General features: G+C 41.4%; 1 protein-coding gene across 17 annotated transcripts in view; it reads right to left on the reverse strand.

Annotated features, from left to right (window-relative positions):
* Window positions 1–9,177, reverse strand: part of PDE4DIP (phosphodiesterase 4D interacting protein) — a 176,127-nt gene extending 166,950 nt beyond the window's left edge. For 12 of the 17 annotated variants that reach the window (XM_081080484.1, XM_081080489.1, XM_081080475.1 and 9 more), the window contains exon 1: window positions 8,326–8,695. In XM_081080484.1, the coding sequence (XP_080936610.1) occupies window positions 8,326–8,528 (203 nt within the window). In that variant the 5' untranslated portion in view covers window positions 8,529–8,695. Of the gene's footprint in view, window positions 1–4,589; window positions 4,686–8,325; window positions 8,696–8,814; window positions 9,004–9,158 lie in introns of those variants that run through there. The other 5 variants (XM_081080496.1, XM_081080495.1, XM_081080511.1 and 2 more) reach the window with 5 other exon arrangements.
* Window positions 9,178–11,318: the final 2,141 nt, after the last annotated feature.

Below are 11,318 nucleotides of genomic sequence, written 5' to 3' on the forward strand. Positions count from 1 at the left end.
CCACTTGCTTCACAGTTTCGGTTACCTACCAGGCCACCTGTAGGCAGCAGGCATTTGTGTTTTCCTTCAGATGGCCTGTCCGGTCCCTAGTAGTGGGGCAACCACAGCCTGCCTTCTGCCTCTTCTACCTACATCTGCCCTCCAGGGCCATACTGCCTCCCTAGTCTTGGGTCCCTTGAGCCATTGTTTTTTAACTTACCCTCTGAGCGGGACAGTGGAGGCACAGCTCTGAACCTACCTAGAGGGCTGAACCATTTGCTACAGTCCCTTCACCAGTTTTCTTTGATTAAAGCGTAACTCAGGGTCCAGTCTAATTGAAGGCAGGGCCCTCATTCCTCAGCTCAGTTTCTGCAGCTTTGGATTGTGGGAAGGGTCCTGCTTCTGGTCCATCTTGACATCCAACTTCTGCCTGTGAGACCAGGACAGACCAGGTGGGAACTGTCCTGGGAGGATGGAGAAAGGGAAATCCCGAGGGCCGGCTGAGACAGGAGGGAAGCTAAAGGACACGAAAGTCTTTTAAGGTCTCACTGAAGCGTGAAAAAGAAAAACATGGTGTAGACACTGAAGAGCTGAAGTTGATGGCTGAGAAAAACTAGCCCGTGTCAAACTAGAAGAGTAAAAAGAAGGTACACTCCTCCTTGCTTTTTGTGCTTGATTTGTACTAGCCTTGCTCCAGAAGAAAGGAAAGGAAGCAATAAGTCCCATTGTTCATTTAATTTCCAGGAGTACACATAATGGATGCAGACTGTGATCAGCAGTCGCTAAGATGGCCCCCAATGATCCCTGGCAATTACTCTCTTGGTATTGGAAAGAGATTTCTCATAATGGATTGGCTGATGCAATTATGCAGGCTGAGAAATTCCACGGTCTGCTGTATGGAAGTGGGAAACCCAGGAAAGCCGATGGTATAGTTCTGAGACCCAGTGGGTCCATGGTGTAAGTCCCAGTCCAAGGTCAAAGAGCTAATGTTCCAGCTCAAGCCTCAGGCAGAGGGAGCAAATTCTCTCCTCCTCCATCTTTTTGTTCTATTTAGGCCCTCAACGTATTGGATGGCGCCCACCCACATTGGGGAGGGCAATCTGCTTTACTCAATCTACTGATTTCAAATGCTACTTGTATCTGGAAACACTCTCACTGACTCACCAAGAAATAATGTTTAGCTAAATATCTGGGCACATTGTGATCAAGTCAGGTTGACACATAGAAATAACCATCACCGCCACTAAGTTTTGGGGTAATTTGTTATGCAGCAATAGATAACCGATACACAGACTCCTAAACCTTCCCGCAATCCAAGGGGATGCTGTAGAGACCCAGCCCTCCCATTCACAAAGAAGCTATTAGTCTCTTTACAGTAAAGAAAGACAAAGAATTCAGAACACTTATTTAAGGCTGCACAACAGGAAATCTAGATTTATGGTGAAAACTAAGGGAATGGTAAGTAGTACCGTTGCAAGACCATTCTGTAGGATAACTGCCTAAGCACTCTCTCATCAAAATATGCTTTTAATTACTACCAAGAACATTTCTTTTCTTTTAGAAAACATGTAAAATCCATGAGAACCTTTCCTGTTGAGATTATAGTGAAGCTGTACATTTTAGTTGCAATATTTACTAGGTTGGTGCAAAAGTAATTGCGGTTTTGCAATTATTTTTAACCTTTTAAACTGCAATTACTTTTGCACCAACCTAATAGTTGGAGATTCCAAAGTTAAGGTTTATAGAGCAATGAGGCAAAAAGATGTTATAGATTGGGATATGATGGAGACTAAAAGGATGCTGAAATAGGGTACTGTTTCTGTTTGTACACTAAGGTCACTTTATGCGTTAACATTTCTTTTACTTGTCCACTTTCTCTGAGCTAGCATTGTGAGGTTAAATGTGTGTGCGCATGAGCACACATACAGTGGACGAAAGCCCCCCATTCTGTGAACACACGTGCTCGTCGTTCTGGGCCGTGAGCCCAGCTTGCTTTAAGTGTTTGTTAGTTGACGGTGTCCCAGATTTTCCTTTAAAATGTGCAACTCGCTCATTTTTATTAACCTGAATATTGAGCTATCTGATGGTTTTTTGATAGATTCTTGGTCGTGCCCAGGCCCACTTCCTTTTGTTTTAAACAGATCATTCATTCTGGGTTGCCGTACGAATTGAAAGCAAATCCCCACAAAGTCAGATTTTCGTAATGCAGCTTATAATTTTAAAATAGATGACCTTGTACACTTGATATGCTAATTTGGAGACCAGACCATCTTTGTCAAAGCTCTAGCAAAGGCTTTTTGTTTGCCTTGTTTTTTTAAGAAAAAGCAAATCTAGGGTCACTGAAAGGGAAAAAAAACTTGAAGCATGAAAGATGCACAAAAATCATTACTCTAATGCACATGAAACAAAACTTTAGCACCTGCCAATTAGACACCACCTCTACCGCTTCATACCTGTGAGATCGTCTCAAATTATTCAACATTTCTATAAAAGTAGGGATAATAATAGCATCTTGCTCATAGAATTGTGGTGAGAATTAAATGAGCTGATGCTTATTAATTGCCTAGGATATGGCCAGGCATGCAGCAAGTGCTTAAGAATATTAATAATGCAAATTATATATGTAATAATGACAACAGTGGTAACGCAGTTGCCATGGATGTCGGTGATCAAAATCTAAATTACAGAATTCTGTTTGGAACTCTGGCAAAGAAGACTGAGAGAACAGTAACTGAAGAAGAAGCTGGAGTGTCCTGAGGCAAATATCTCCCTGCCTGCCATCGCCTTCCCACCATGAACACCACCACCATCTGGCTAGAAAATGCAGTCCTCTGTGAAGACACTGTAAATATGATCCAGGGTTTTCTCCATTGCAGGGACCTTCATCCCTTTGTCTCATCACCTCACCACATACTGAGTGGGGATAAAACTTCCCATCACCCGCCACAACCCACATACTGAGTGAGGATAAAACTTCAACTAGGGTTAAGCAAAACACCTCAGTCAGAGGTTTAAAATATAGCTTCATACAGAGCCTTCAACAATAGATTTCTCTCTTTCTCTCAATTATTGTCTGTGCTGGTTGTATTTTCAGCGCCTGCCAGGTAGCGAGTTATCTGCCAGCAGGCCCAGGCTTCCACTCTCCCTCAGGTTCACATTCATTAGCAGAAAAGCTGCCTCCTTCAGGAGGCTTCTGAAAAATCCTCTTTGGACTAACTTGAGTCAAGTACCCATCTCTGCACTTATGCCTGAGGTTATGGGGTGGGGGTGGGGGGAGAGATTTACTTTTTTTAAAAAAAGGAATGGATGTTTAATTTGGTATCTATTAAGATGCCTATATCGTTTTTCTTTTTTATTCCATTAATTGGTGAATTACACTTATTGATTTAAGAATGTTAAAATTGATTTTGTTTCTGGGATAAATCCCACTTAGTCATGACAAACTATCCTTTCTATGTTGTTGGATTCGATTTGCTAAAATTTTGTTAAGAATTTTCGGATCTATGTTCAGGAAGGGTAGTGGTTTGCAGTTTTCACTTGTAAAATTAAACATCCATTGCTAATGGAAAACTCTCAGAAAATTATGAATAAAAGGGAGCTCCCTCAACGTGACAAAAGGCACCTATGAAAAACCTACAGGTAACACCTGAATGCCTTCCTCCTAAAATCAGGAACAAGACATAGATGTTTGCCCTCACTATTTCAATTTGACTTTGTACTAAACATGGTAGCTAGTGCAATAAGGCAAAATAAATGATATAGAGATTGGAAAGAAAGTAAGTTGTATTTCTCTCTCTCTGTAGATGACATAATCATCATGTAGGATATTCTATGGAGTCTACAAAATGACTACTAAAACTAAATAGTGAATTTAGCAAAGCTATAGGATATATAGGATCAATATACAAAAATCAGCATAAACTAGCAATGAACAATCAGAAATTGAAATTTTAAAGACATTATCATTTATAATTGAATTAAAAATATACAGAATTGAGGGGTATATCACAGAAATGTAAATCCTGTACACTAAAAACATGGAACACTAATGAGAGAAATTAAAGTTGAGCAAAATGAGGGTTTCTCAGCCTCAACACTATTGATGTGTCGGGTTTGGATAATTCTTCATTGTCAGTACTATTCTGTGAATAGCACGACGTTTACCAGTATTTCTGACCTCTGTCTACTCGATGACATTATCACCCTTGCCGTGAGTTATGATAATCAACAATGTGTCCGGATGTCCTTTGTGAGACACAATTGTGCCCAGCTGAGAACCTCTTATCTAAACAAATGGATAGACACACCATGCTTATGGATCAGAAGACTCAATATTGTTAAAATATTGATTCTCTCCAAATTAATCGATAGACTCCCATTCAAATTCCCAGCAGGCTTTTCGTCTACATTGACAATTGGGTTCCAAAATATATATGGGCATGCAAAGGACCTAGAATAGCCCAAACAATTTTGAATGAGAAAATCAAAGTTGGAGGACTTACACTAATGATATCAAGCCTCATAAAGCTACATTAATCAAGACAGTAGGGTATTGGTCTAAAGATAGACAAATACATTAATGGAACAGAATAGAGTATTCAGATACTCACAGATATATGGTCAAATGATTTCGATAAAAGTGTCAAGGCCATTAATGCAGAGATGATAGATTTCTCCACAAATATTGCTGGATCAATTGGATATCTCTGTGTAAAAAGTAAACCTTGATCAATCCTCTGCACTTTACACAAAAGGTAACTCAAAATGGATCATAGACCGAAATGTAAAACATAAAACTTCTAGAAGAAAACATAAGAGAATACTTTTGTGGCCTTGGGTTAAGCAGTGGTTCCTTAGATATTATATTAAGGTAAAATCCAGAAAAGAAAAATTTGATAGTCTGGACTTCAGCAAAATTTAAAAACTCCTGGTCTTCAAAAGACACTGTTACTAAAATGAAAAGACAAGCTATAGAGTAAATGAAAATATTTGCAAAGTACATATATAAAAAAGGCTTGTAGTTGGAATATATACAGAACTCCTAAATTTAACAATAAAAAAGCAAACAACTCAATAAAAAAAATGGGCCAAAGATTTCAACAGACACTTCACCAAAAATATACAGATAGTAATTAAGCACATGAAAAGATGTTCAACATCAGTAATCAATAGGCAAATGCAAATCAAAACCATAAGAAACGATTTCACACCCACAAGAATGGCTATAATGAAAAAGACAGTAACAAATGTTGGCAAGAATGTGGAGAAATGGGAACCTTCATCCATTGCTAGTGGGAATGAAAAAGGAACAATCCCTTTGACAAAGAGTTTGGCAATTTCTTAAAAAGTTAAACATATGCCTACTGTTCTACGCCTTGAAATGAACCCAAGAGAAATGAAAGCACATGTACACACAAAGCTTTGTTCAAGAATGTTCACAGCAGCTTTATCTGTAATAGCCCCCCCTCAAAAAAAACAAACAAAACAAAACCTGGAAACAACCCAACAGCTGGTGAATTAATAAACAAATGTGGCACATCCATACAATGGAATACTATTCAGCAATGAAGGAAAATGAATTATTAATACCCACAACAGCATGACTAAATCTCAAGATAACTAGACTGAGTTATCTGAAAGGAGGCAGGAAAAACAAAGAGTAGGTACTGTATGATCCCATTTATATAAAATTCTAGAAAATGCAAACTAACATCTAGTGACAGACAGATCAATGGTTCATTTTGCCAGCTTGTAGGGGCAATAACAAGGTCCCCCTATCCCACTTTTCTACCCCCATCATGAATTTTGCCTAAGGAAAGTAAGCTTGACATTTGGAATTTAAACTTGACAACGCAGACAAACTGGTTCACAGATGTTCAGACACTTGAAACAGACGCAAGGATTCCTACTACCTGGTTGAATATATTAGCACGTCAGAGATAGAAAAAAGAACGTGTACATGAGAAGAGAGGTTGCTTATTAATGACACCATCCGGGGAAGAAAGAATGCATTTATAGCCCTTGATACTCTGTTTGAAGCTATTAAAAACATTTTAAATGTAGAATTCACTGATTAATTTCTTTTGTTCTATTTGGCTCCCCAATGTAGTAAGCATGCCAAGAGACCTCACTGAAATAACAAAGAGGGGCTAGTTTTTAGAATCCTCATTACAAACTAATAAGTTGCCATTCTGGGTTTTTATAGTACTCTTGCAGATTTGTTTAATATTGGCCTGAGAAATAGACTCAACAAGCTAATGACCAGATTCTGACATATTTTCCAAGATAATGCCACTTGTGCGACCTTTTGGGACAGTCAGCTTTCCTTGGAGAGATCCTTTTATTTTTTTTTTTATGTTCGCAGTTCATCTTTCTGTTATAGTACTTACTCCATACTATAGTTAGATGAGCAAAGTTTAGAGCTCTAAGATTCTGAGTTACCTGATGGTAGTTTTGCTTCCAGCTTTGTACACTGGCCTCCACCATTGGTGCTCAATAAATAACAATGAATTAAATTGAATCTGGATAACGTGCTGCTTTCTTCCATTTTTCGCTTGCTGATGAGTTAGAAAACTGGATATCAAAAACACATACAAGTACAAGCCTCTAATACCCATAAACCTCTACTACTATAGCTGAGACAGAAATGTTTTCGAAAGTATGCCACACATTTCCTGGAGAACTAATTTTCAAATGAGGATCAAAGTAGCACCGACCTTGGTGAAGTTCCTGACACAGTTTCATTTGGGAATTCCTGAAATGTCTAAAAGCATTTCAAGGTTCGGCATTACATCACTAAGATGAATGCAGAGGTTTGTCAGATGAGTAACTATTAAGGGAAAAATGAAAGGGTGCTATGTATTTTAAGAAATAAACTACAATTTAGAGTACTGAATTCTAACCCTACCAACTTTTTGTTACCAAGAACAGCAAGAAAAATCACACTTTTATGACAAGAAGTTAGGATCCATTTAAAATTTGGCAATAGTAATACTTCTTTTGATGAAAAGAGTTTAACGCAGTGTACATAATTAAGAAGACTTTAAATTATAAATATACATCAAGCTAAATCGTTTTGTTTCAGGCTTTAAAAAAAAATTCCAACGTAGTCTGTGAAAAATATTCAACGCCCCACAGATAACACATGTTGAAAAAAAAGTAATTATGTTTGGGCTAAAATTCTACCTTATTAAAAAAAATCAAATAATGACTACTTCTTGCTTTATTCCTTCTTACAAGCAGTAATTGATTATGGGTTTCTTAATAGAAATGTGATTCCTTTAAACGTTGTTGAAGGAATATCTGACTCAGTTTTCTCAAATTAACAGTGGATAGTGTGTTGAATAAATACAATTAAGCATCTGTGAATAAACTAAGTTGCCCAGTTCACAAATGAAGCATAGTCTGGAACACAGAATACAGAGCCCACTAATATTTAGACCCATAATTAATTCTCCAAAGATCCAAATCCTGATTTTATGCATAGGAAACAGGCCTAGAGAAATGAAGCATCGTTTCTCAGATCCCCATTAGTTCATGGCAACTTAGAGACTGAAATCACTGTCTCCTTGTAGTTGGACTGATGAGAGCTAGCCTCCCATAAAAGAATAAGATGCTATGACAAGGAAATGTTTATTTCAAAAAAGGCAGCAGCACCATCTGTCTCTTCTCCAAAAAAAAAAAAATTCGTGTAGGGCAGATTTTCATCCTGCAGCTGCTACAGGAAGAAAATTGGGGGCTAATGGGCCTGGTCTTCCAAGCCAGAGCCACGGAAGGGTCTGTGCTGTGCGGCCTCCTCCGGCCAATAGGTAGGGCTCCAGCTCTGCAGGGGGAGAGGTGGCCTAGGAAAAAAGAACCATCACCAACCCACACCCTGCTGTCTGAATCTAATTTAAAAAGAAACAAGAAAAAGAGGGTGTAAGAGTAGGTACACTTCCTGATCCTTCGTCGTCTTCTACTGTTACTAACCCTTCCATCCTGGCATCGCCCCCTGAGTCCTGTGCTCCTTCCTCTCTCCTCTGACAACCCAGCAGGCATGGCCCCCAACCTCGTTTCCGCCAACAAAGCGAGTGTCTATGCATTAAGCAAACACCCTGGGACAGACACTGGGTTTCCCCGGCTTTAGTCTGGTACAGTCCGGCGCCACACCGTCACTTCTGGACGACTCCCCACTGTCGCGCCCCCTCCATCACCCCCCTCCCCACACCCCCGCGCCCTCCAACCTTCTCCAACCTACTGGCCCTCCGCACCAAGCTCTCCCGGGCGCCCGGCTCTGCGGCCCCAGGCGCGGTTCTCCTGCCCAGCGCGCAGTACCAGCTGCAGCCCCGGGCCCCGCGGGGCTCTCACCTCATGCAGGGTGCAGCCGCCGCTGCCCAGCTCCCGGCCGGCTCCGGAGGCCGCCTTTCCAGCCCGGGAGCCTGCCGCGAGGGCTGGGGGGCTCGCGCCGCGTCTCCGGCCCCGGGAGGCGCGCGGTGCGCCCGGCAGGACGCGCGCCAGGGGCAGCTGCAGTCGCGGCGGCGGCAGGAGGACCCGCTGTCGGTCCTCTCCATGGATTTCCCGGGCCTGGCCACCCCAGTTCTAGCTGCCGTGCCTGCTTGGTCTCCCCGCACCGCCAGGGCGCACCCTCTGGACCTGGGTGGCCGTCCACTCCCGTGGCCACCGTGGTGGCGGAGACCTGGAAGGACGAGGCCTCCGGGCGCTGCCGCTGCCACCTGCTCCGCCCAGATCGCTGGGTCCCTCTCCCGCAGACACCCGCCGCCGCCTCCGCACCCGCCATCACCTGCCGTCCGCCCTCCACCCTCCACCACAACCTGGACATCTTTCCATTTCCCGGACCTCATTCTTTCCTTCGTCCTGTCTGCTCCACCGTCACCATCCTCCATTTCCAGCCTCAAAAGGTTTTTCCTTGTCTCACATCCTCTCTCCGTCTTTTCCCGGTGTTTGTCCTTCTCCTCCCTTCCAACCGGTCATCCTCTTATTTTTCTCCCGAGAATCACTTCTCCAGGTTGTTGGCTAGCTCTCTTTCTCCCGCATTCCCTCTTTTAAAAGCTACATCTCCTTTCAATTTTCCCTTTACTGTACAAAGCTTTCTCCTAAACCACCTCAGTTTTCCTTACAGTTGAGACGTTCTGGTTGCCATTTTTCATGAAGAAGGAAAGTATATATAGCTCGGTACCCACCATGAAGTCAAGGGAATGTTTTCATGGTTAAAAAAAAGTTCCTCAGTCAAATAGATCCTCCAATAAACGTTCTGAAAACCCTTTTCTGATATTACACAATGTCCTCTGGGTAATATACCCTTTCCCGGAAAATAAGACCTAGCCGGACCATCAGCTCTAATGCGTCTTTTGGAGCAAAAATTAACATAAGACCTGGTATTATATTATACCCAGTCTTATATAAATTAAGACCAGGTCTTATATTAATTTATAAATTAATTTATATTAATTATAAAATAAGACTGGGTCTTATATTAATTTTTGCTCCAAAAGACACATTAGAGCTGATGGTCCGGCTAGGTCTTATTTTCGGGGAAACACGGTAGAAGACAGTAGATCTCCGGCAAAGCAGAATACTTCTACTCCACTATTCTACATAGCACAAGCCTGCTAGGGAGGTTTATCTTTGTAGTGGATAATATGGATCCCAAGGTTTGCAGGCAATTGTCATTATTGTTGATGTATTTACTCACTGTGAACAAAGCTGAACTCATCCTCAACTCATTTTTCCTCCCAAATCTGCTGTTCAGTCCTCAGGTTGTTTTTTGTTTGTTTTTCAACCCCAACCCTATCATCTATCCAGCTGCCCAAGCCCCAAGCCTGGGAATCTTCAGAGACTTATCCCTCTCACTTATCCACCTCATCCCATCTTTAATTCTACTTCTTTACTATTTCTTTAAGTGGTCCCTCCCATCATAATTCCAACTGCCTCCAGAAAACAGCACTATCAGGTTATCTCATTCTTTCTTTCAAATCTCCTAACAACTTAATCTATACATTTACCTCTCTTCCCTCAACCCCAAATCTATCTTACCTGGGCAATTTATCCTACCGCTTTCATCACTCCTAAGAAATTATTAATTCTCTTTTCTTGTCTTTATAGCTTTGGCCTCCATTAGCTCCGTCCCAAGCCTAGAAACATACTCAGGTCTTCTCATCCCCAAAACAAAGTCCTTTCCCCTCTAACCCCCATATCTCTCATTTCCCTTTATAACCAATTTGCTTAAATAAATACACTGGGTTCATTCAGTGTCTATGCTTCCTGACTTCCATTCATTCTTTACCACCTAATTCTCTGCAATGGGGCTTCTAATTCTATTAGTTAGCCCAAGCTGCTGTTCTAGAAGACTCAGGCTTTGGCTCCGCCCACAGATGAGTGATAGATTTTATTTAATAAACCAAGTAGGAGGAATGAGGTTCCTTAAAGAGAATATGCCATCTTTACTAGTTGAGGCTCAGTGGAATTACCGCAAACCCAAAAGCTAAGACATGCAAAAGCTTCTAGTTCCAGCCAAGATGGAGTAGCATACATCAGACTAACTCTTGCTCCCTGGGTGGGGGGAGTGGGATAGAATAGGATATATTTATAAATACATAAATATTGTATGTATATAAACACAGAAAAAAATATAAAAACAACTCTTTGAAGACATCGAAGAGTAACCAAAGCAGGCATGACTTGAATCTCCCAACCTTGAGAGAAGAGAAGCACATGAGGTGAGCTCCATATTCACCCTGGGATTCTTCTCCTGAGGGAACTTCCCAAGTCAGGGGCTAGGGAATAAAGGTAACGTAAAAGAGGACCGGGCTAAAGAGTCAAAGGACAACACAGGGCTGCCAAAGTGGCTGATTTGACGGAGAACTTCCAGAGAGGAGAATGGCAGAGAAGTAGCTCAATAACCTACGTACAAATCCCCTTAGGTTAGTGGCCAGTTCCTAAGCCCACCATGCACAAAGCAAGAAGCCAGAAAACAGCATTTTGGAGGCTAATGAGCTAAGCAGAGATTTCAGCATCCAGCATCCCGTTGGACTTCAAGCCTTTCCAAGGCAGAGAGACACCCAGGGCTCAACACTCAGTTGAGATAAAAAAAAAAGGCCACATCCTTAAATGCAAGAGATCTAACGAAGCTTAACACCAAGTCTTTACAGCATCAAAGTGATGTGCCAGCATTCTTCCTGCCTACTAGAACAAAACTTAACTTTTTGGAGGTAGATAATATTTCCCAGAGCCTCTACAATTATTTTTATCCACAATGTCTAGGATCCAATATGAAATTATGAGGCATGCTAAAAATCAAATCCAAATGACTAAACATTAAAAGTTAACAGAAACAGAGCCAG

This window comes from Rhinolophus hipposideros, assembly GCF_964194185.1.
Source record: "Rhinolophus hipposideros genome assembly, chromosome: 19".
NCBI lineage: Eukaryota > Metazoa > Chordata > Mammalia > Chiroptera > Rhinolophidae > Rhinolophus > Rhinolophus hipposideros.